At 47.1% G+C, this 26,488-nt stretch overlaps 1 protein-coding gene across 3 annotated transcripts in view; it reads left to right on the top strand.

The window, feature by feature from the left end:
- MACROD2 (mono-ADP ribosylhydrolase 2) overlaps positions 1 to 26,488 on the top strand; it is a 1,366,388-nt gene that overhangs the window by 1,266,258 nt on the left and 73,642 nt on the right. For 2 of the 3 annotated variants that reach the window (XM_054984023.1, XM_054984005.1), the window contains exons 13-15: positions 21,342 to 21,419; positions 22,192 to 22,269; positions 24,434 to 24,529. In XM_054984023.1, the coding sequence (XP_054839998.1) occupies positions 21,342 to 21,419; positions 22,192 to 22,269; positions 24,434 to 24,529 (252 nt within the window). The remainder of the gene's footprint in view (positions 1 to 21,341; positions 21,420 to 22,191; positions 22,270 to 24,433; positions 24,530 to 26,488) is intronic. The other variant, XM_054984014.1, reaches the window with a different exon arrangement.

Below are 26,488 nucleotides of genomic sequence, written 5' to 3'. Positions count from 1 at the left end.
AAGTGGTAAGTGGCTGTACTTCGGGGACATTGCTGGCTACTCTACAATGTCCTAAGAGGTAAAAGCCATATTTCTACCAAAAAACGCTACCAAAAAAGTACAACGAGGCTATCTAATTCATCCCAATAGTGTTTTCAGGGTTAAACATCCCAATCCTCCCCCCTCCCCCAACCATATACATATTTCACCAGTTCTATAAACGTCTTACAGAGAAGAAAGAGCAGCACCGGTTCAGAAATGTCTACATTGTATGATCATTCTAAGCCTCTAGAATTCATTGCTGCTTTGAGCACATTTTCCACTGCTCAAAGGAGAAGGCATGATTGACGAAAGAAGCGTAATGCAAAATTCCCCAGCTGGTTTTTAGTTGTGCAGTATCTTCTTGGGCCTGATCTTCTTAGCAATCCAAAAGAATTTAAGCGAGACGGACTCCTATCAGGCGGCGGGGGGGGGGGGGCAGCAGGTCCTTGGGTGGAGGAGAGGGGCTCTTGCTTCTAGCTGCAGAGCAGCTGAAGGGATAAATTTAATCTCCACTGGCGACCTGGTGAACACAATTGCTGTTGTGTTCCTGAAGTCTTGACTATATTCAGGACAGACTGTTTTTTTCCTAGGGCCAGCCCCGGAAACGAAGTGCAGATGCCAACTAGAAAACAAAATGGAGGTGATTCTACCCCCAGAACTTTATTAGCCATGAATGGAACAGGTTTCAGAAGTGGATTCTTGTTTCTTCTCCCTTCCTGCTACTCTGCCCTCACAGAAGCCTCTTGCAGTCTTAACGACCTGCCCTGCTCCAGAGGAGCAACCTTTTAATTTCTCGATCCCTTGGCACTACCTGCTAATGGGATTTGCCTGACCTGTCTTCTTACAGCATGGTCTAATTAGTCCCAGCTCAAGCGCTATCTAAGCAGGTACCAGTTCTCCAAGGGACGCACTTTCCTATTGCAGCGCCTGTCCAGAATCCCAATATCTGAGTAAGAGTTAAATGCCAGGGTCCCAAGGGGCACACATGCGTAAGTGAGATTTGTGGCTGTAGCTAAAGCATTACTTTTCGTTTCAGCACACAAAATCTCGTGCCGGAAGAGGCAAGCTGCTGCTCAGTTTTGAAAACGGCTTGTTTCTTTGGCAGTGGGAACGGCTGCAAGCCTGCGCTTTCTTGCATTTACGTGTCTCTTGTTAGGATCCAAGTCAGAATCACCCATTGATGGTTTTAATAACAATTTCTTGTCATGATGTATTGCTTTGGTACAAAACATGGCACAGGAATGATATATTTGTTAACGCAAAACACAGTTGCAGAAATTATTAGTGTCTATCCAGTGTAAAAGTGGAAGGCAGTAGGAAAAGAGGAAGACCCAAAATGAGATGGCTGGACTCAATAAAGGAAGCCACGTCCTCCAGTTTGCAGGATCTGAGCAGGTCTGCCAAGGATAGGACATTTGGGAGGTCTTTCATTCATTGGGTCCCTGTAAGCCGGAAGGAACTTAATGGCACATGACACACAAACGCATCCAATGCACAAATGCATTTAAAGTTGCACGGTGTTAGAAAAGTGAATATGCATCTGCAGACAATACTACTGATCCTGATTGGTTTTTACATGTCAAATTGACCATTGTGTCATCATTTATTTATTGATTTGATTTGATTTATACCCCGCCGTCCCCACAGATGGGCTCAGGGTGGCTAACAACATTCAAAAAATACATTAAAAGTTACAAAACCATAAAATAAATAATATTTTTTAAAGTCATTAAAATAGTCCAGGAGCAGGCTATTTAAACAAATATCGGGAGTCCGTATATGGGCACAGCAGATGGCTGAGGGCAGCCCCAGAAGAAGTGGTGGTCTTAGATGGAAGAAGGAAGACACCCGCTGGCACTCAGCCGAAGGCCCGGCGGAACATCTCCGTTTTATAGGCCCTGCGGAACTGTAACAGGGCCTGCAGGGCCCGGATCTCCAGCGGGAGAGCGTTCCACCAGGCCGGGGCCAGGGCAGAAAAAGCCCTGGCTCTGGTTGAGGCCAGACAGATGCCCTTCGGGCCGGGGACCACCAGGAGTTGCTTGTCTGCAGAGCGCAACACCCTGCAGGGGACGTAATGGGAGAGGCGGTCCCACAGGTCTGCTGGCCCCAGTCCGTGAAGGGCTTTAAACACCAAGGTTAACACCTTGAACCGGATCCGGAACTCCACTGGGAGCCAGTGCAGCTGGCACAGCACGGGATGAATGTGCGCTCAGATTGGTGTTCTGGTAAGGATGCGTGCCGCAGCATTCTGGACCAGCCGTAACTGGTAATTGAACATGATAATTGATCATTGAACATGATAATTGAACATGTATATTTATTATTTATGTGTATAAATGCTATTGAGAATTGCCTTTCAGTTTTCACCTGGTTGCAGCCACCCTGTTTCACTCCCCCTGGGCTCTCAGTCTGGTGTTTCTCAGAGCATCTGCACGATGCCGTGCTTCAGTCATCCACTTTCAAGTGTCTCTCTGGTCCAGTCTTTCCTAAATCTGTTTCCTGTGACCTTTCGTGGAAGTCTCCATTCTGCCTGAGCAGAAGGAGCACACGTTTTAACCTCTTGCCCAGATGGGTGCCATTTTGCTGTCTCCCTTACCTTGTTGCTGCCATTTCCCTGCTGTGTTGGTGGAGGATTTTTTTCCTTTTTGCTAGCTTCTTTTTAAAGCAACCAGTAGCATCCTGACATCGTGGGGAAAATGGCAGTTGTGAGGGGATTCTCAAGGAAACAGCAACAGAAGTTTCTGTGTGGACACTCGATCACCCCTGCAAATGCCAGTGAATCCACAACAGTGAGTCATTGCTGTGTGAATGCAGTCCTGGAAAAAGAAATTTCCAAACCTATTAGCCGTCACTTAGATGACGAGCAATCAGTGTGATGCAGCAGCAAAAAATCATGGGGTGTATTGACAAAGGCATATCAACCAAATCACAGGCTGTCATTATCCCACTAAATACCACGTTGCTCAGGCCCCACTTGGAGAATTTTGTGGAGTTAGGGGAGGAAAGGGAGCTGGTACCCCCACAGAAACGGAATGAATCAGAATGAGGTCCACCCAGATAGGCATAATATTGCTCTGCGCTCCCTGAAAAACTTTCGCCAAGACTAAGCGCTAACTAAGATGGAGTAGAACCACCAGTAATTTAATTGCATATGGGTAGCTGTGTTGGTCTGTAGTACAAGAGCAAGGTTCGGGCCCAGGAGCACCTTAACGACCAACTCGATTTCCAGGGTAAGATGAAGGGAGACCTGACCAAGGGAGCTGTGACTCTTGAAAGCTCGTATCTGGGGAATCTAGTTGGTCTTTAAGGTGCTACTGGACCCGAACCTTGCACCAGTAATTTAAATACAGCATATTTCCTTGACTGCAGCTCCATACAGAAAAACTGGAAGCACGTTATAGGCAGTGTTCCCAAAGGACATAGAACTCTGTGGACAACTGGAAACCTAATCATTGATACTTGGTTTCTAATTTAATTTAGCTGACCTTCAAAAGTACAATTACATTTGTAATGGATTTGAATTAATATATAATGTGGAAGGGTTACCTAATGTGACAGACACTCATTGTGATTTGATGTTCTTTTCCACCCTCATGAAGTGATAGTTTCATAGAATCATAGAATCACAGAATTGGAAGGGGTCTTACAAGACCATCTAGTCCAACCCCCTGCCCAGTGCAGGAACAGCCTAAAGCATCCCCGACAAGGATTCGTCCAGCCTCTCCTTGGAGACTGCCAACAAGGGGGAACCCACCACGTCCCTAGGCAGCCGATTCCACTGCTGAATTACTCTTAATGTGAAGAAGTTTTTCCTAACTTCCAGCTGGTACCTTCTCTCCTGTAGTTTAAACCCATTGTTTCGAATCCTGTCCTCAGTTGCCAACAGGAGCAGCACTTTTTCACCTTTGGTTTATTTTCATTTCCATACCCTTCATTTTTACCCTTCCATACCCTTCATTATTAAAACCAATTATTTTTGTTTCTGTAGGTTTCCACTTATTTTCTGTATGGCCATTCCCTTCCCTTGTGGAATTCTGCCTTCCAAATTCAAGAAAGAGAGAAGAAACTTCCCCCGTTTTATGGGCAGTGGAAGTCAAAGCATATTTCCTGCAATAATTGTTCCCCCCATGCAGTTTGGATGAAATTCTCAGGGACTGGACCCCTCACCCAAAGGGTTGTCTCTGCAAAATTTCAGAGATAAGAGGGAACTGTACCAGTTTTACATGCAATTAGCATTCTTATTTGCAAAGCGGACATAGGGAAGGAGTTTGGAGCGCCTCAAGTAGTAGATGAAGCGGAGATGGTGGCAAGCATTTCCAGAGCTCCAGGAAGCAGGTTTTGATTCTTTCCATTCCCGCTTTGGAGATCCGCCCTCTTCCTGATCAATATGTTGGTCTGTCTGCCTCTGCCTCTCTCTCTAAGATTGCCAAGAGGAGAGCGCTGCTACTGTTCAGAAAAACAGGCTGGACAGAGTTGTACAGCAGGCAAGGAGAAACATTTCGCCCAAGATGGCAGACGAAGAGGCAACTGTGTCGGGATCAGCCCAGCCTCCAAGATTAAAGGCACAGCTTTTTGGAACAAGCAGAAAACGTTCGCAGTGAGTCCCGTGCTGCCAAGCAAGGGAATTCAGGTGAAGCAGCCTCAAGTTGGAACCTGCCCCAGGCACACATTGAAGCGCAGCGGCAGAGGAGGGAGGCCGGCACACTCTCTCCCTGTCTCCAGCAGGCATCTCCACGGCTAGTAGCATCAGGCCTCCGTCCCCGAGGGGCCTCCAGCAGGATGAGGAAGGGGATTGGCGGGGTTTGGGGGACGTCTCCTTTGAAGAAAATGGTCCGCTTAAGTATTAGGGGCAAAGCAGACAATGGAGTAGAGTTGCCGGTCCCCTGGTCTGGGCGGGGGTCCCATAGCGAGCGAAGGGCAGGGGAATAGGCTTCCGGGGGGGGGGGCTCCCAGGAGCGACGCCATCGTGCAGGGCTTGGCAGTGTTCCTGTGTTTTGCGCCAGGACAATTTTGGCCCCAAACGCAAAGCGTCCATTGCACAGCGCAGGGACTCTTCCAGGGGCTGCGCATAACATCGCTCCGGAGGACCCTCGTCAGATGAGTGCTACCCCGCCCACCAGGAGGGCAACCCTACAATGGAGTAAGTTTGCCAACCTCCAGGTAAAGCTTGGAGTTCTCCCAGAATTACAAGTGATCTCTGGACTGCAGAGATCCGTTCCTCTGGAGGAAACGGCAGCTTTGGAAGGTGGACCGTGCGGCCACACATCTCCACTGAGCTCTCCCCCCTCCCCAACCCTGCTCTTCTTCGGCTCTACTCCCAAATCACCAGGAATTTCCCACCCACGAGTTGGCAGCCCTAGTCTGGAGGGCTCCTCAGGGCCAAAGGCAGAAGTTCCACCGGGAGAGGTAGTCTGATGTGTGAGAAGTGAAATGGTGAGTCATTTCACAGTTGGAAGCATGAGTCATGACCTGGCACCCCATGGTAGCGCTCTGCTGCAAACGCAGCCAGCCATCTCGGCCTGGCTGGCCAAGTTTGTTTCTATTATTACATTCGTAGTCCCGCTCTCCTTGCAAGCAGGCTCAGAGCGAATCACATCAATTTAAAAGACACAAAGTTCAAAACTGGTAGCATCCAAAGAGCGGATGCATTTTCACATCCCGCACTCAGCAGCGCACATTGCCCAGCCCTTCCTCCAGTCATTTTGGGCCACAGTGGCTGGTGGCATTAAACAGATGAGAGAAGCAAGAACAAGGAGGTCGTTTGTAGAATGGCTAGCAAAGGAGAACCACATGAAGCATCAACAAAACCATTCAGTAGAACTCCAGGCTATAAAAGCAACAACATAAAACAACCACTAACATAAGAGCAGGCCATAAAAGCGATAGCATGCAAGGGGTGGGGAGGGGAAGGCCAAGATCCACAAAAGACCAAAAAGGCAGGATAAAACTGGCATTGGCTATGTTGGCAAGTTGACGGTTGCGCTAGAGAGGTGCCTGGTTCAGCTGTTTCCCCTCACCTAAGACCAAGCGCTCTGGGGCACCAGGTTTTGTAGGGAGGGACATCAGGCCATCTCTCAGGCATTCGGGGGTCAGGGCAGCAGAACAGTCACAGAGCATCTCCTTCCTCTCTTCCTGGTGTGTTATATCTGCTTTATGCTTTCAGAGTAAGAATGCCTTAATTATCTTCCTTTCAGCCACATCTGCCCCTGAAAAAAATTGGTTCAGCATTGCTAGTTGCCACTGCAATATGTGTGCTCTCATTTGAAAAAAACAACAGAATTTTTATCCACTTGCAGTCTTCAAGTTTGTAGAGGAGATTTTCTTTCTTTGCTCTTCAGACTGGCCTAGAGTTTTCCTTATCTATATATGGATCCTTAATAGATACAGACAGTGCAGACTGGCTGCTATATCATCTAACTCTTTACACAAATGTATGCCCTTCTCGTTTTAAAAGTCTGATTTAGCAGGATCATATAAACTTTAGTTTGGATAATCTAATCCATCATAGAGATGGATTAAAATGAAACCTTGATGGATATAAAAATAAGAGTTTAAAGTCAAAACTGCACCACTATCTCCTTAAATTCTCATAAATTGCTATTTTATAGTGCTTCGTTTTGCAATGCATTTTTTCTCAGTTTACGAGGCAAAAAGAATACCGCAATCACACATCAGCTTCTGCCTGCACCATTACCTATAATTTTGGATGCTTGAATGATTTTTTTTTTCTGCAGAAAGATTCCAGTCATTTTTCACAAGCTCTTACTTATAGGCAAAATGCGAGGGCCTCTCTTCTGTTCGTGATGGCCAACTTGCCCACTCTTTAATCTTCTTACTCACCAAAACACGATGATTTATCCTTGTCTGTGCAAGACCCAAGTGCGTTGTACATTAGCAACAGCTAAATAAGCTATGCAAGAACCTGAACTCTTATTAAAACCACTTACACTGCAGTCCTAATCAATGTTACGCCCTTATGGGCCCATTACAGTCAGTGAGCTTAGAATGGCATAATCCAGTTTAGGATGGCCCTGTGGGCATCCTGCCCTTTGACCATACTCTCTTTTCATCCGGGTCCGCTAATATTGTTTGTGTATGGCTGATTTACCTAGCCTCGGGCAACATGGAAGAAAGAGGTGTGTGTTTTTAAAAGATGGTGTTTTAAAAAAGATACTGCAATGGAGTTATTTCTGTTTACAATCATAGTTCTTTTGAACAGATATAAAGAAATGTGCAGTATAGGGCAATCCTAAGAGCCCCATGGCACAGAGTGGTAAGCTGCAGCACTGCAGTCCAAGCCCTGCTCACAACCTGAGTTCGATCCCGGCAGAAGCCAGGTTCAGGTAGCTTGTTCAAGGTTGACTCAGCCTTCCATCCTTCCGAGGTTGGTAAAATGAGTTCCCAGTTTCCTGGGGGTAAAGTGTAGATGACTGGGGAAGGCAATGGCAAACCACCCCACAAAAAAAAAGTCTGCCAAGAAAACATCGTGATGCGACGTCCCCCCATGGGTCAGTAATGACTCGGTGCCCGCACAGGTGCCCGCACCTTTACCTTTACCTTTTAGTGCAATCCTACACAGTGTTGCTTCAGTCAGTTCTGTACATTGTTTTAACGAGTCACATTTTTGGGCCCCTTGGCTGAATCATGGTGTTCATATGATGAATACAGTATGGTCACATGCTGAGCCTTCTCTGCTGGTTTGTCATGGTTTCCTTCCATCACTTTTGGCTGGCAACCCTTTAGGAAAGGGCGTGTTTTGAGCAATGTAGTTTTGATGTATATGTTTAGAAATGTAGCAGTAAATCTCATGCTTCCAGACAGTAGTTTTTCCAGCAATGGAAGTCCCCAAAACAAGAATTAATTAATGGTTCCCTGCCTTATCACTCTGTGGATATAATGTGTGTTGTTAACTAATCAAGTAAAGTGGATAGGGTAGGGCCAACACTCAACATTGGGCTACTCGAGACTTATGCAAAATCTGGGAATATGAAAGGAAGTATTGAACTCTTGAGAAATATTGTAATCCACTGCCAGTTGTTTGTGCTTCCTTGTGGAATTTGCGTGGTCATTTGGCAACCAAGACAACAGATGCAAATCATCCATAGCAAGTGATACGGTTCCTTAAGAAAGAGGGCAACCCCACCCATTTTCTTGGTGTTCCGACCAACAGATAGTATTCGCAATACGGTATCTAAATCAAGTTTTCCGCAACATGACCCACTGCCTCCTCTTCTTCTTAGATGCTGTGGAAGGTAAAGGAAAATGTAAAGGACTTGGTGGAATCCTGAGTGCCTAAAATGTTTCTAGATGTTGATGATCCACAGAAAGATTTTTTTTCAAGAGCCTGTAATGAAGCAAAATGCCGTACATCGCAATCCTAAGTGGAATTGCACTCTTCATAGTAGACTGAACTCAACAGGTTTACGAGGATGTAGCCCAGTTTAGGATTCCACTGGTATGTTTAGAACTATCCTCTAGACGAAAACTGAGTCACTTTTGCATTTGATTTTCTTTTAGCCTGTTGCAAGGAATCTGGACTTCACATCTGTTACAAGAACACATTTTCTTGCTAATCTTTTTACAGTAGTCACACATTTTCCATTAAATGGATTTTCTTTGTGAATGTGGGTTTGTCCTGGCTTCCTCTCTTTTATTCTTGTTAATCTTAAAAGTAAATCTATCCGTAGGCTTTTAGGCTTGAATATTTGATTTAATATTTGCATTTGAGGATGAAAATCTTCAATATAGTCTTGACCTTAACGATTTTGAAAGTCAAAATCTGCATATCAGTGTAATACCTGATCTCTGCAGCTTAAATAATACTGCCTCTCACAAGATGTTTTCTTTTAAACAGGGAATGTATGAAAAAATAAAAACCGAGGAACTTCACACCCCCTTTCTGAGTTTAGAACTCTGTACTATTGCACTAATTGGTGGAGTAACAAGTAACTTATGACAGGATTATAAACTCTTACAAAGAACCATCTTGGGTTACTGATCGGAAGTGCATCCACCCACCCCCCAAATTTAAAATAATGCCCTTACTATCATTTTAAAAGATGAAGTAAAAACGTAAAGTGTCTAGTTGGCGAGGGTAGCAGGTTCCTGCCTGGCTTATTGCTAGTTTGCGGATGATTTAGTACATTGAACACATCCGCACTTGAAAGGACCCCGTAGCAAATCAGACTCTTGGTCCATCAAGGTCTGTCTGGGCAGCGGCTCCCCAGGGCCTCAGGGCTTTCTCATTGTCTTCTTCACGGTCCTTTGAACTGGAGATGCTGTAGGTTGAACCCGGGACTTTCGGTGTGCGAAGCAGAAGCTCTTCCACTGATCCATGGCCCTTTCCAATAGACATCCACCCTCTCCAGGTATCTGCTTGAGGAGGTTCACAGGAAAAAAGCAACAGAATAATCAATAATACAAATTTGAAACAATAAATCCAAACACATTTATTAAAACTAATTACCCTGCTGCGAAGATGACTAGTTGCGAGAACTTTGATGAACATTGTTTAGTTCTGAGTGAACAACTGTCCAAAAGCAACAGAGGATGCAAGCTTTTGGAAATGATGTTTCAGTTCCTATGCCAAAGGCAAAGATGATGAGATCTGAAAGCTATATATGACGCTTTGTTTGCTAAGGACAATGAGCAGATCTCCAGCCCTCTCTGCTCCCACCAAAGCCATTCCTGGAGGTGATGGACTCCTTGGATGGAGCAAGAGGCTGGTGCTCAAGAGAAAATTTTCTGGACACCCTTCCCTCCCTGTAAAGGAGCAAAAGTATTTCCATTAGCTCAAGGTTTGATCCAACCATCAATCGATGGGAAAAAAATACATAGCTGCGCACCACCACTGAAGCCACAGCCCCTCCCCAAATGAATACATGAAACGGTCTTCTAGAGAATCTGTCTATTAGTCCATCAAGGTCAGCGTTGTCTACTCAAACTAGCAGCAGCTCTCCAAGGTCTCAGGTCAAGATCTACTACCTGATCCTTTTATCTGAAGATGGTGGGGATTGAACCTGGGACCTGCCACAACCTACCACTCCATTGAGCAAAGTCTAAATCCTTAGTTCAGCCTAAGGAGTGTTGGAGGAGTGTTCCTCCAATTGAAGTGGCTCTTTTTCCAATGAAGAAACCCCTTGAATTGTGGGAAGGCTCCTTTAGGCTGGAAGAAGTTTGACTACACGCCATTATCCACAACAACATTCATACGTGTTTAATTTGAAAATTAAGTATTTTGACACAATGCATAGCTCTATAAACGACAAAGTTATGGGCCCTTTTCACACTACTTACCTGCTCCCAGAACATTGTGAAATATCGCGCAAAAAACGTGGATGCGACATCACACAAAACTCTCACGAGAAGATGCTATCTTCTGCATTTTTTGTGTGATATTTCACAACATTCCGGGAGCAGGTCAGTAGTGTGAAAAGGGCCATGGTATCAGGATGGGGGGGGGGGTTCTTTTCCCCTATGACTTGATGTGTTTCTTTACTCTGCAGGTCCCTTTCTGCCATACATCTGTGCATTGCTTGTAGCACACCGTAATCAGGATTGTTTAGAAAGTTTCGATGGCCTCTCGGCTCTTTCTGTGTCTATGATTTAATTTCAAAACAGCTCTCTCTCTCTCTCTCTCTCTCTCTCTCTCTTATTTTAACGGTATTAGCAAAAGGTATTTTAAATTCAAAATAAGATTAATAGAATGCAATGGATTAGTTTGAGAAGCTTTAACATAGATAATTTGAAAAATGTGCATATGTACAGTTCTACTTCAAAAGTTGAGTTTATAAATGTATTGCAATTTCCGTCAAAGAAGCTGTGTAGGTAATTAAATATTTGCCTTTGGGAATTATTTGCAGTTAATTAAAACCACAAACTTTGATGCATACCTACTTTGCAGATTATTAAATTTGGATCAGATGTTAACTACCCAGGTTTCTCATATATCCCACAAAGATAGTTTTTGGCAAGCTTTGGAAACTGATGCTTACGCTGCATTCCTTGGCCTACTGCCCACGATTAGGTAAAATTCTATAAAACACAAGTTTATGGAAATGATTTGTGGAGATTTAGTACGGCTATGGACATTAGTGTAGATTTTAAAAAAAAGAATCTATACTCATTACATTTTCTGTGTCGCCCAAGTCTAACGCTTACAGGTTAAAATGTATATATAATTTCATACCTGATTAATGTTAGTGAGACATTAATGTGCAGGCCACTCGCCTGGGTCCTATCATGCCGTTGTGAGATTGGACTAAGGGCGAATGACACTTGAACGGCAAGTGAACAGACCGACGTGTATTCCTCCACGTTCACTTGCCCTTCACTTGCACTCTGCTCGATCACTATGGGATCAGGTTCAAGTGTCGTTTGTCACTTGTAGCTTGGCTCTAAATCTGGGAGGTTCAGAGCCCCGCTTTGCTGTGGAAACTAGCTGGGTGGCCTGGGTCAGTCACACACTCTCAGCCTCATCTACCTCACAAGGTTATTGTGAGGATAGAACGGAGGTGAGGAGAATGATGTAAGCTGCGTTGGGTCCCTTTGGGGAGAAAAGTGGTGTATAAAATAAAAATATTTCGGTACTATCCATTTGGAGAACAATTTTAAAATATGACATGAATTGTCTAGTTATTTCTTATAATCCTGAAGTCAGTCAGTTTAGAAGCAATTTTTTTTAAAAAAAAAATCAGACCCAGAGGCTCCAGCAGGACGTATGAAACAGGCCTTCAACATCTGGATGTTTTTGTTAAAACGAAGGGAAATAGCACCACAGATGAAAGTTACACATAAGAGGGCATGGATGAAATCAAGCCGGGGAAACTGAGCAACCTTTGCAAAATACAGCAAGGATTTTTTAAAATGATGCCAGTGTTAACTGCTTAGGGGTAGGATGGCAGTAATTCAAGCACTTTCCCTCTATGGAATCCGTTTTTCGTGTGACCCTGATGTACGGTTTAGTGACTCGGTTCTTATGCAAGTGGAACAATGTTCTTATTTTATAGATTCAGGGTCAAGCTACACATGACGAATGACACTTGAACGGCAAGGGGATTGAGTGGAGGGCAAGTGAACAGGGAGAAATACACTTGCCATTCAAGTGTCATTCGTCATGTGTAGCTTGGCCCTCAGAAGAAGTATTATATGGATAGGACCCTTTTAGATATGATATACACACACAGCTATCAAAGAACTCAAATGGCTGCTGATGTGTTAAGCAAGATCTGTGAGGAGAGAGATCTCATCGAGTTCCAGGCCCCTTGGAGAGGGGGGCGGATCAATTCATCTTATAGCACTACAGCTTCAGTACGTGTTGGGCCAACCAGTGTTCAGGGTGTATGCCTGGTTCTGCCTTCTCAATGAAATTCTTGTATCTCACCCAGGGCTTTTTTTCAGCAGGAACGCGGTGGACGGAGTTCCGGAACCTCTTGAAAATGGCTGGTGGCCAAGTGGCGCGGAGGGCAATCTCAACTCCCCTCTGTCTGGAGATCAGGGGGTGGGGCCACCAGCCATGTGACCATTTTCTCCAAGGGCAACCCACCGAGTTCCACCACCTCTTTTCCCAGAAAAAGAGCCCTGATCTTAACATAGGACAGTTTGGTCACATCATCAAGGTGAATTGAGCCTATGGTCAGAAACAGAGAATAAGCTTCCCATCAACATGCTCGAACTCGGGGCTATTAATCATGCCCTCATTCACTTCAGCCCTCAACTGGCTGGCCGTCATGTACTCATCAGAATGGACGACATGTCAGCCAAGGCATATATCACCCACCAGGGGGGTCCTGATAGCTTCACAAAGGAGCCTTGCAGATCCTATCATGGTCAGAAATTCATCTTGCTTCCATCAGGGCCAAACACATCAAGAGGACCTCAAATGTACAGGCAGACTGGCTAAGCAGACGCCTCATCCAAGAGGGAGAATGGTCGCTGATGCCAGATTTCTTCCTCCTCATCACCAGACACCTCAGCTTCCCCCAGGTGGACCTGTTTGCCTCTCCAATGAACCGCCAGGTAGACAGATTTTTTTCACAGTACTTCCACCCTGAGGCGGAAGAAACAGATGCTCTGACTTCTCAGTGGCCTCATACCTGCTGTATGCCTTTCCTCCCAGTCCGGTTAGCCCGAAATTTTTGAGAAAGATCAGCCAGCAGAGAGCAGACATCAAAGTCATGACCTCATACTGGCCCAGATGCCTGTGGTTCTTGACTCTTTTTCAGTGGTTGACACTTCCACCGCTGAAGCTCCTAGTCTCCCCGGACATGCTCCGTCAGGGACCAGTGTGGCACCCACACCAAGAATGGCTCCACTTGACTGCATGGAGGTTGAACGGAAGCACTTCACACAACTGGGATATTCACAGCACATGATCAATATCCTGCTAGCATCTAGACAATTGTCCACCACCAGGATATATAACACCACATGGAAGGCCTATGTTTGCTGATGCCGAAGAAAAGATGTAAATACGGCCGAACCAGTGGGCTTCAGGCACCCACCCTGCAAAGCCAAACAGCTGCCCTGGTAACGTACTTCCATCTTACCAAGGTTTCAGAATCTCCAAACATCTTTATGTGTCCAGGTTTCTTAAGGGAGCAGCGCACATGGATCCCTTGCAGACTCACAGGATTCCATCCTGGAGACACCATACCGTCCTATCCGCCCTTACGGGCCCTACGTTCGAGCCCATTAACAAGCTCCCACTCAAGTGGCTGCAGATGAAGTCCCTATTCCTTACTACAGTCACATCAGCTAGAAGAATTTCAGAATTGGAAGCCCTGTCAGCTAGCCCCAACCTCTGTAACTTCCACAAGGATAAGGTGGTCTTGAGGCCGGATCCTACATTCGTACCCAAGGTAAACACCGCCTTTCATCAGCGCCAGGAAATATTCTTACCTACCTTCTGGCCCAACCCCTCCCACCCCAGGGAAAAGACATGGCACACCCTGGATGTTAGATGCACCTTAAAAGTCTTTATATCCAGAACTGAGAAAATCAGAAGGATGCCCTACATATTTATATCTCTGTCATCAAACAACAATGGAAAGAAGTTATCCAGAACATCCATCCGTTGGACTCTCAGAGCATGCATCGAAGAACCCCGTCGGGTTCGCAGGGCCACAACCAACGCAACGTTTTCCAAGGATGCCACGGTTGAGGAGGTCTACAGAGCAGCTACTTGGTCTACCATCTCCACCTTCATTAAACATTACAGACTAAATAGCTACGACTCTGCAGATGCAGCATTCAGAAGACGAGTCCTCCAACACTTACTACAGTCAGAGGACCATGACCCACCCTAATTATAGGACACTGCATCTCAAGATGTCTTCCACCGCAGAGGGAGAATGGACCATTGGTTACTCACTGTGAAGAGTCCTTCTCCTCTGAGGACAGGAGGACATCTCGCCTCTTCCTGCTTCGTCTTCGTCATCCTAAAACCTTTTCATACGCTTACTTACTGCACTTCTTAAACAACCTCACTGATCGTCGTCGTCCTTCTGTGCAGCCCCACATTGGGACTGCGCAGGCGCAGGCCAGCCGCGGAAAAGATTTTTCCAGCTTTTAGAGATGTGAAGGGGACGTTCGGATCCACCGCGCATGCGCGCCGGTGTTCCCGCCAATTTTGAATGTATATATATCTGAACGTCCCCGGCATTCCCTCAGTTCCTTTTTCGCCGCCGTCGAAAAGGTTCTTGTTCTAGCATTACTTGTCTTCTCTCTCAGCGTCTCTTCAGAGTTTTGTTCATCGAATATTGTGCTGTGCAATATTTTCCTGCGTCCATCTTGAGGGAAATATCATTCCGGGATGTCTCAGACAGCTTTATTTAAGAAATGTCTGAAGTGCAGCACGAAGATGACTCACTTGGATGGCCATGAGCTCTGTCTCATCTGCCTGGGCGAGGGGCACATTGTGGAGCATTGTGCGGTGTGTATGTCTTTCACCCCAAAAGCAAGGAGCGATCGGAAGGCCAGACTCCATGCCTTCTTGTGGGATGCCAACCTTCTCCCCCCCCCAAGCCATTGGGTTCATCGGGAGATAGGCCCCGCTCCGCCGCTCCTTCGCCGGCACTGTCTCGAAAATTGCCGGAGCCGCTCCCCTCGGAACCAACAGGACAACCCGATCTGGAGAGCCGATCTGACTCCGGTTCCGTGGATCGTCCTTCTAGCCGGAAGGCTAAGAAGCGTTTCTCAACGAAGCCGTAATCGAAGCCCTCGTCTAAAGCTTCGGCCGCAGAGGCTTCTTCGGAGCCCCCGCCTAAAAAGGCCAAGGCCAAGTCGAAAGCTAATGGCCGTGCACCATCTCCGGCCCCGACTGTGCAGCCTGGTACGCCATCCAGGCCGGTTCTGATTGACGATGATGTGGTGAGTCTTCATACCCCGTCGCCTCCTTGTACGCCTCCCCCAACAACATCGGAGGATTAGGTACCATTCCCACCTCTCTCGGAACCATATCAGTCGTTTGAGCGTTCCCTGCCGTCCGCCCCGGCGCCTTCTGAAGCCTCCATTCCAATGCAGCCTACCCCATCGGTTCCGGCGCCTTACCACTGGCCTGCTCAGATGTCCGTTCCTCTTCCTCCTCGGCAGCCTGTCCCGGGGATAGGGAATATGATCTCTTGGGAGGATTTCGTGGCCTGGTTCCAGCAGTCCGTGCCCTTCCTGCAACACCCTTTGGTTCCGATGCCTTCCATTCCGGCTCAGCCGATCGTGCAACCTGTGCCTGCTCCTCCTGCGGCTAGAGTGCAACTTCATCCCTTGGTTCCCAGGCCTTGCCCATCGGCTCCGGCCGGATGAACGGCTTCGGTTCCGACGCAGACCCCGGCGGAATTTTCGGATTCTGAGGATGAAGAGGGCCTGGCTTCTCCATCCGATTACTCCTCGGATGTGGCTTCTGACCCTTCCCTGGATGACACCGTGGATGAGCTCTGTTCGTCGTCCCCAAATGACGACTACAGAATGTTCGCCGAACAGATGGTCAGGATGGCCGCTGCGCTGGAGATAGATGTTGCCTCCACGACATCCAAGCCTAAAAGCAAGCTGCTGGAGGCGTTGTATTTGGGGTCCCCCGCTTCGGTGGCGTTCCCTCCTGTGGAGGACTTTGTCGACAATGCTCTTGTGCTCTGGCAGACACCAGCATCACTGCCACCAACGGCAAAGAAGGTCGAAAGGTACTATTGCCTGAAACAGGACGACTGTCCGTGCCTTTTCACCCACCCTAAGCCCTCTTCCATCGTGGCAGAAGAAGGTCAGGCAAAGGTGGAAGATTTCCCGTTTGAGGGGCCCCAGCTCTTCTCCAAAAAAACGGATGAGTCCCTCTCTCTGATGAAGAAAAACCAGCAAACGGCCAAGTCCCTGGGAGTTGCTCGTTCAGCACAGCCGTCGGGCCCGAGGTATCGTTACGGTTGGTTCCGATCCTACCAGACCCCTTACCAGCCATACCAGCAGCGTCAAGGGCGTTTCTTCTCGGGCCAGTCCTATGGCCACCGATCCTACTCGGCCCAGCAGCGTCATTCTTCCAGGCGCTCCGGCCGGTCCAGGGGAAGGCAGCAGCCCCCCTCACCTAAACCATCGACCTCCGTGCAGAAGCCTTCTGTCTTCTGACTAAGCCTGGACGCTCCCCAGTTGGCCTCCAAGGACACTCTCGCTACTGCCCGGTTCTTGGACAGGCTTCGGCCTTTTTTGCCCTGTTGTCAGCTTGTTACCTCTGACACTTGGGTCCTGTCTATTGTGACCCGTGGTTACAAATTGTTATTTTCTGATGCACCTCCCCTCTCTCTCCCTCCCTGTTGTTCTCCATGTTGGAATGTTGTTTTACACAATAATGTTATGGAGTTGGTGAACAAAGGTGCTGTCCGGGTGGTCAATGTCGCTACTTCCCCTTGGGGATTCTATTCAAGATACTTCCTTGTAGATAAGAAGGATGGAGGGTCCCGGCCCATTTTGGACCTTAGGGGCCTCAACAGTTATTTAAAAGTTGAGAAATTTTGGATGCTGACCCTGACAAGGGTCATAGAGCTCTTGGAAGCAGGCGTCTGTCTGGCTATTCTAGACTTGAAAGATGCCTACTTCCACATCTCCATCTTTGAGGGCCACAGAAAATATCTGCGGTTTGTCTATGGGGATTCTGTGTATGAATATACGGTGTTGCCTTTTGGGCTGGCCTCTGCACCCAGGGTTTTCACGAGGTGCATGGCCACTGTGGTGGCGTACCTATGGTCCAGGGGATGCTTTATCTACCCTTACCTGGATGACTGGCTCCTCGGCTGACTCTCTCCAGGACCATATTGCCCTCACCTTATCTGTGCTAGCTAGGTTGGGCTTGGTGGTTAATGGGGATAAGTCTATCTCGACTCCGGGCACAGCCATTAGATTTATAGGGGTCCATTTCGACTCGCCACGGGGCAGAGCCTACTTACCCCCGGATCGCTTGACCAGGCTTTCCTCCCTAGCCCGTCACTTCTTACACAACCGTTTTCAGACTGCCCTCCTAATTCAAACACTGCTGGGCCTTATGGCCTCCTCCACAGGGGTAGTTTTTTTCGCACGCCTGCTTATGAGGCCTCTGCAAAACTGGTTCATCCAGAGGTACAACCCCCTCACTATGGGCCAGCATCAGAAGTTCTCCATCCCCAGGGTGGTACAGCGTTCCTTGGCCTGGTGGACTGTCCCTGGGAACTTGTCCGAGGGTTGTCCTTTTGGCCCTTTCCTGGCAGAGGTCACCGTCTGTACTGACGCCTCCAACTTGGGATGGGGAGGGCGCTGTGGGCAGCTCTCAGCCCAAGGCATCTGGTCCCCAACTGAGGCAACCATGCACATTAACCTCTTAGAGCTTAGAGCGATCCGTTACTCCCTTGCTTCTTTTGCAGATGTCATTCGGAACAGGAGGGTTCAGGTCCTGTCGGACAATACCACAGCCTGCTATTACCTCAACAAGCAGGGAGGAACGGTCTCGCTCAAGCTCTGCAGGGAAGCAACGACTCTCTGGAAATGGGCCATGGTCAACAACGTCCTTCCCAGGGCCGTGCACATTGCCGGGGAGCTCAACACCGCAGCAGACACGCTGAGCAGGGTGTTTCTGCCTCAACACGAGTGGTCCCTCAACAGGGCTTACCTCCACCAAGTCTTTTGCACATGGGGTACACCTCTCATCGACCTCTTCGCCACGGCCCACAACAAGCTGGCCCCGCTGTTCTGCTCCCGGGCCGGAATTGGCCGCCACTCCCTAGGGGATGCCTTCCAGATACCTTGGTCCCCAGGGCTCTTTTATGCCTTCCCGCCCTTTCCGCTCATGCACAAGGTCCTCTCCAGGGTCAGGGCCTTCAACACCCACTGTATCCTGATTGCCCCACAGTGGCCTCGCCAGGATTGGTTCCCTCTCTTACTCTCCCTTTCACAGGGACGATGCCCAGTACTGCCACCTGCCCCAGACCTATTAGTCAGGGATGGGGTCAGGCACCACAATGTGGCAGTTCTGAGTCTAGCCGCCTGGCTCCTGTGCGCTCCGGAGTAGGCCTCTCCTCAGAGGTTCTTAAGGTCATTCTGAATGCCAGGAAGCCGTCCACCAGGCTGTCCTACCAGAGGAAGTGGTCGCGTTTTTCCAGGTGGTTGGCCCCAAAGGGGGTTTCTCCCTTTGATTGCCCCTTACCTATCATTCTGGACTACCTCCTGGATTTGTGCTCACGGGGTCTTGCCTTCTCAAGCATTAAGGTCCACACGGCTGCAATCTCTGCTTTCCATGAGCAGATTGATCGGAAGACCGTTTTTACGCACTGGCTTTCCAAGCAGTTCCTAAAGGGCCTGTTCAAGACCTTCCCTCCTAGGGCCCCGCCGATTACTCAGTGGAGTCTGTCCCTGTAACTCTCCCAGCTGATGCTCCGGCCCTTTGAGCCTCTGTCCACCTGTCCCTTGCCTTTGCTCACGCAAAAGGTAGCCTTTTTGGTGGCAATCACGTCCTCGAGACGTGTTGGGGAGCTGTCTGCCCTGCGGTGTGACCCTCCCTTCCTGCAGTTTTTCCCTGGTACGGTCATGCTCCACACTAGCATGGAATTTCTGCCCAAGGTGGTCTCCAAATTTCACCTGCAGCAAAAGGTGTTCCTCCCTTTTTTCCGACACCCTCGTCCCCGGGGGAGCAGGCACTACACACATCGGATGTAAAACGTGCTTTATTGTTTTATTTACATCGCACCAAATGTTTCAGGGAATCTCCTGCTCTGTTTTTGTGTTACTCTGGCCCTCGCAAGGGCTCACCTGCTTCTGCCCAGTCCATCTCTCACTGGATTGTGTCTACAATTAAATTTTGTTATCGGCAAGCTGGAGTCCAGTGCCCCTTGTTGGTTACTGCTCATTCCACTCGAGCGCAAGCTGCTTCTGCTGCCTTCCTGTGAGGAGTGCCGCTCCGGGATGTCTGCCAAGCTGCGACGTGGTCCACTGCAGACACTTTCATCAAACACTATTCTGTGGACGTGCATGCACAGCGTGAATCAGCTGTTGGCACGGCTGTCCTGCATTCTTTGTTCAAGTAGACACTCACACCCGCCCCCATTGGTGAGATGCTAGTTATTCTCCCAATGTGGGGCTGCACAGAAGGATGACGACGATAAACAGGGTTTCTCACCTGTAACTGTTGATCATCGAGTCTCTTCTGTGCAGACACACATTCCCTCCCACCTACCCCGCTGTGAGTGCTTGGTTAACTGAGATTCCTCCAGCGGCTCAGGTGAACTGAGGGAATGCTGGGGACGTTCGGATATATATACATTCAAAATTGGCGGGAACACCGGCGCGCATGCACGGTGGATCCGAACATCCCCTTCACATCTCTAAAAGCTAGAAAAATCCTTTCCGCAGCTGGCCTGCGCCTGCGCAGTCCCAATGTGTATCTGCACAGAAGTGACTCGACGACCAACAGTTACAGGTGAGAAACCCTGTTTTTCTTCCTGTTATTCTGAGTTTGAGCTGTTCTTACTGACCTGTTTACTTTCTTCTATTTTTTGGAGTTCCTAAATAGTTGTTATAGTACAGCTTTCTCCTGCTTTCGGAGTTTCCAAACTGAGGAACTGGGTGACACCCACTGGAAGACAGCGAGTTCAGTTTTTGGTTTCTGCCTCCCTGAAAAGAGGGTGGGAATCCCCCATCTCAAGATGTCCTCCTGTCCTCAGAGGAGAAGGACCCTTCACAGCAACCAATGGTCCCTTTTTGCTCCCTCCCCACCACTGAAGTGGATCCAAGTCCATCCTACCACTCCACTGAGCAAAGTTCGAAGCGTTCCTCCAAGGAACAGCCGCTTTAGTTGGAGAAAGGCTTCTTAGAGTGGAGGAAGGCTCCTTGGCAGCTGACTGGATGCTGCCTGTTGAGTGGTGTATGTGATTTAGGATCCATGGCAGAAGATAAGTTCTGCCTGTACCAAAATGCCCCAACTTCAGTGCTGTATTTCCCCCATGAATATAAATTAAGGCCATTCATTTATGTGGTAGAAGGTAGTGGGATGCGCATGGGCTTAACGGAAGGAGTGTGATAAATTGGTTTTCTTTCCCAGTGAAACCAGAGACCCAAAACCAAGTTTGCTTTTACTTGGATAGCCCCTTTCAGGATTGTGTTCTATGGCTACACTGAAGTGTGACCAAATGTTGGAGGAGAACTTTTCTTATACAGATTAATACATAGATTAGAGTCAACTTATTAAAGGAACATGGGTCAGCCAATCGTAAGAGGTAAAACCAATTACATTTGCATTAGAATAGGACACCCGTTTTCAGAAGACGCACTCACATTCCTCAGCAGGTGGTACCATCTTAGCAGGGGAAAAGAGAAGAAGAATGCCTCTTGGGTAAAAGAGAAGAAGAATGCCTCTTGGGTAAAAGAGAAGAAGAATGCCTCTTCTCAACAGGCAGCTGCTATTATTTTTATTAAAAATATTTTTTTTAAAAAATACCCTCCTCACTCCAGGAGTTTTTAATCTGTTTGCTTAATAAATGGACTTCACATTACAGCCCAAGTATGTAGAATTGTATATGTTTGTATCAAAATAGAAACTGTGAGGCTGTGCGGGTGCGTGTAAGTAGATTTACAGTGCAGTCCTAAACAGAGTTACCCCTGTCTAAGCTCACTGAAGTCAATGGGTTACACTGCTTGGGATAGCATTCTTAATGACCAATTTGAAAATGCAGAAATCATATTAAGGGTTACTTAGCATAACATGTGACTGTGCAAGTATCATTTGAAATATGTTCACTCATATTGGAGCCTGCCTATCAGATGTGTCCAGTAGGTAGTCCATAGAGAATTATATTGCGGTTTTTGTTTCATGTTTCTGTTAGACTCATCCCAACATTCCAAAGCGACGCAAGAGCATCTCCCGCTGCCTCCTGCCGTCTGCGAACAAGACCAACCTGTTGGTATGTTTTCAATCAACATTTCTCTGTAGCCTAATAATGATTAATCCGGTGGGATGTTGGGTTCAGGGTTATAAACATCAGCTTTTCCTTTGCGTGGTCATTGATGCCTGAGGGAAAGAACCATAATTTGCAATGAACAACTATTGCAAAATGATTCAATTTTAGTACCATAATCTATAGTGTAGGCAAAAAGAACCAAACCTTCCAGTTATAATAATATTGATCCAAGGTCATAAAGATCACATAGCGCCTCATCACAGGGGTGGATCGGGGTTTTTTAATAGACTCCAGGTGTCAGCCACCAGGAATTCTTTGATGGAGAATTTTAGATTGTCTGTCAGTAGATTGAGGCTGTGGGTCTAACTTTACTGTGCTCAGCCCTCTCAGCAATCACAGAAAATCTGCTATTTGCATACTACAGCAACAAAAACAACATTCGATTTATATACCGCACTTCAGGACAACTTAATTCCCACTCAGAGCGGTTTACAAAGTTTGCCTTTATTATCCCCACAATAAAACACCCCGTGAGGCTGAGACTATCCCAAGGTCACCCAGCTGGCTTCAAGTGGAGGAGAGGGGAGTCAAACCCGGCTCTCCAGATTAGAGTCCTGCCACTCTTAACCACGACATCAAACTGGCTATACACATAGTCTAATAATGTGTGTGTGTTTTCCAGATATGTAATTACATTTTGATTTTGTCTTTTAAAGTATTTTTATGTTCACGTAAGCATCACACTGGTGTGATTTTCAAATCTTTGATTGATCAGCAGGACTCCAAGATGATTCCACAGAGGATGAAATGAATACTCAGGCAGAATCTCAAATCTCCTACATGGATGCAGAAGGTATTTTCTCTGCTTTATGAATGTGAGCAAGGAAAAGAAGAAAAAAAGATTCTGACGCCTAACTCATTATTAGATGTGGCCTTGCAGTATATTGCAAATTGTCTACGTAGAGAGCGAGCTCCTTTGCTAGTTACATTCTGGATCCAAAACAGGAAATAATTACATCATTCCAGATGAACTTTAGAACAAAATGATGTGTTATATGGGGGGCGGGGTCTGACTTTGACTCTGACAGTCAGAGGTAGGGGTGTACAGTGCAGTTTGGAATTCAGATTAAAATACAGAATTTTGGCTGATTTGGTAAAATCTCGGTATTCCAAATCAAAAACCAGGTATCCTGAATTTTTACCTAATTTTCTGAAAAAAATTGGTAAAATCCGGCCATTGTTTTTTATGAGAACATCGCTCTGGGGGCCACCTGGTAGGCTGGAGGGGTCATTTTGCAACAAAACTTGACCAAATTTGGAGGGAGACTACTGATGGCTGTCCTTTAAAGACACCCCCCCCCCAAGTTTCATGAATGCTGATGTTATCCAATCCTCCTCTGCCCCCAGAACGAAAGTGAAGCAAGAGGACCCATAATCACACTGGAGAATCACACCATTTCATCTAAACCAAACCGAAGCAAGAAAAACTGTCGCAACTCAGCCCAACAGAACCAGCGTCATTCACAGCAGCCAGGCGCTAGGTTCAGTTAGTGGGGTCGCACCGCAGGACAGAACCAAGCGGTACCCAAGCACAGGGCATTCCCTTGCTTCAGGTTACTTCTGTTGGGCTAAGCTGCAACTGTGTCCCTTGCTTCAGTTTGGTTCTGTTTGTGTCAGGCAGGCAAGCCAGCCAGCCTGCTATAACTGTGAATGCCTATCTACTGGGGGGGGGGATGGGCTTTCTTCCTGTAGTGTAACTTTCTGGTATCTTGGTTGCGCTGTGCAGAGAGGTGTTATCAGTCTGGGAAACGACCTTGGGAAATTCAGCTTTGCATCTTTTGCAGGACTTTCGCTGACTTCAACTGACTTGTTTGAACTGGGGGGAGGGGACTGGGGGTATAACCTCTCGGGGAAGACTTTGCTTCAGCATTCCAGGCAATCTCTATGTCTCAGTGCACTTCTAGGGAGTTTTATCTAAATAAAGACCTTTAACTCATACAACCGTGTTGGATGAAGTGGAGAGTCTGAGAGAATCCCCTGCCCAGACCTGACAGTTTGGCTGTCTCTGGGATCGGCCCAGCTTGCATGGCAGGGTGCCTTGGCCATGGCAGCCTTGCCCCAGTGTCTTTCTACAGTGGGAGTCAGCTTTGACTTTTTCCCATCGGAAACAATGGAGTGGCTGGCGGCACATTATTCCAGGGACCATAGAATTGGCCCACGGGGTTCAATCTTCCTGAAGGGGGGGGGGGTCTTTAGAGGACAGTAAAGAGTAGATCCCCTGAAAATTTTGTGGAGATTTCATGAAAAATGTCACCCCCCCCAGCCCCTTGGATATTCCCCAGATATTTTCCCCATAGGGAACAATGGAGAGGGGGGCACCTTCTTTGGCCCCCTGGAGTCCAGTATTCATTAAACTTGGGGGCCTTTAGAGAACAGTCAGAAATAGGATGTCTCTAATTTTTATAACGTTTGGTTGAAATATGACCCCTCTAGCCCACCAGATACCCCCCAGAGTGATTTTCCCATAGAAGACTGAAATTTTAGGAAATACTCAAACCAAATTAGAAAATCAATTCAGAATTTGGGGGGTTCCGATTTTTCCCCCTCAGATTCATTTTTTTTAGTGTGCACCCAGGCCAGAGGTCAGAGGTCAAGAGCAGGAAAACTTATTCCCCTAGTATGTGTGGCCATGATTTGGATCAGGTCCACGTTAGAGGTGGGAGTTAGGGCTTTAGCCTGCTCTTCCACAGCATTTTCCCAACCCCAAATGCTCCAGGGAGTGCGGTTTGCACTGTTGGAGGACTGCACTTGTGCTGATGGGCTCCACTCACAGCCCTGAACAAAAGCAATTTGCCTACCTCACATGGTTGTTGTGGTGGAGATAGAATGGAGGAGAGGGGAACAATGTTATGAAGCCGTTTTGGGTCCTTGTTGGGAGAACAGCAAGGAGGAAATATCTAAATAAATAAAAATCTAAAGATCATCACAGACTTGACCAAGTTCTCCCTCCTGTTCAGACTCTTCAGTAACCCAAGAGGCGAAAATAGCAGAAGACAAACCCCTGGTTCCTGAAGTAGATAAAAATAATCAAGAAGACAAAGGGGAAGAAAAAGGTAAGATGGCTTGTTTATTAGCATGAGACAAGAAAAGAAATCACACGTGGAATCAGGGATTTCTTGAAAAATGTGTGGGCATTTTTCTTTCCCATCTAAAGTGTGCTTAGGAAAGCAAGAAAAACGATCTGAACCACCCAGTACAATCAGGATAATTATTAAAAGTATAAAACTGTTTCCAGATGGTAGCAATAAGCTATCATTAAGCATTTGGCATGCATCCATATCATATTCTAATTAGAAGGAGAGGTCAGACTCCATTCCCCGGGCAGAGATTGGGCGGGGGGGGCGGGGCAGGGACATGGATTCACCTCATGGAATGTTCTGCTGGCCTTGGGGATATATCCGGAGTTGGAGGGGCTTAAACTTTCTAATTTGCCATATGAAAAACTTCTTTTCAAAGAATGAGGACCTGGTTTTAGAATAGGAAATGATCGGTTTTTTTAAAGAAACCAGTTTCAAATGGATAGCCGTGTTGGCCTGCAGTCAAAGAGTAAGATCCGTATCCAGTAGCAACTTAGAGACTGACTAGATCTCCAAGGTATGCGCTTTTGAGAGTCAAATCTCCCTTCATCAGAACTTTGACTCTCAAGAGCTCATCCCTTGGAAATCTAGTTTGTCTTTAAGGTGCTTAAAGAAACTAGCAAGAGACACACCACTCCCCAAACCTGTATTGCTCCATGGAGGCATCTCATATTGTTGGAGGGGGAATGTCTTACATTGAAGTTAAAGGAAAAGGTAAAGGTAGTCCCCCGTGCAAGCACCAAGTCATTACTGACCCATGGGGGGACGTCGCATCACAAAGTTTTCTTGGCAGATTTTTTATTACGGAGCGGTTTGCCATTGCCTTCCCCAGTCATCTACACTTTACCCCCAGGAAACTGGGTGCTTGTTTTACTGATCTCAGAAGGATGGAAGGCTGAGTCAACCTTGAGCAAGCTACCTGAACCTGGCTTCTGCCAGGATTGAACTCAGGTTGTGAGCAGAGCTTGGACTGCAGTACTGCAGCTTACCACTCTGTGCCATGGGTCTCCTACACTGAAGTTAAAAACACTATTTAGGATTAGGTTATAGGAATAATTACTAGAGTTGGGCACGAACAGGAAAAAAAACGAACATGATGTTTGTTGTTCATTGCCATCCATGAACAGGGACTCAAGAACAACCACGAACATGGCCCTGTTCACAAACATGTTCATGGTTGGCTGTTTGTGGAGGCCAGCAGGCTTTCCTCCAGCCATCATCCAAGTCAAGATCCCTACTGCACCACTCCCAGAAACCTGACCTGAGCAGGCAGCAGGAAAGGTACCAATAATAAATAATAGCTTGGCCCAGAGCCTGGCAGCAGCCCTGGAACTTGAAGAGGAAGATCCCTATCCCACCACACACACATAAAATTCAAGCTCCAATGCGCTCTCTCTATCAAAATGGCAACAGCAGCTGTCTCTCCCTTTCCACTGTCTGCAAACTAAGCCAGAGCTGGGAGCCCCCCTCCCCCCTGCTCTTTGCTCCCTTGTTGTAACAAATTTGGAGCTCCACACTTGAAAGGAAGACCTGCCTATCAAGATAGATTGGGCTTAGATTGGGGTTTCCAAGGCAACAGCAGGAGTTCAGACAGAGTTCAGACAATCCCTGCCTATGTTGCCAAGGGAATTGATTGCAGGTGCCAGACTGTTAGGTTTGACGAACAGCAACGAACGAGGCTTTGCAATGACCACCTGTTCATTTAGAACAGGGCCTCACGAACAGCTTGTTCACGAACAGCAGATTGGGATGTTCGTGGCTTTTTTTTGGTTCGTATTGCTGTTCATGCCCATCTCTAATAATTACCAGAATTTGTAACTTGTATGCAGAATGAATTGCTGAAACATTAATTTTGTATAAGAGCTGGGTATTCAAAATGCTGACCCGCAGCTGGGTTCTCATTTTTAAGGAACTCAGCAGAAATGTTGCTGTCAT

This window comes from Eublepharis macularius, chromosome 1 (genome assembly GCF_028583425.1).
Source record: "Eublepharis macularius isolate TG4126 chromosome 1, MPM_Emac_v1.0, whole genome shotgun sequence".
Lineage (NCBI taxonomy): Eukaryota > Metazoa > Chordata > Lepidosauria > Squamata > Eublepharidae > Eublepharis > Eublepharis macularius.
The sequence above is the reverse complement of the archived record's forward strand: the minus strand, read 5'-3'. Positions and strand labels throughout refer to the sequence as shown.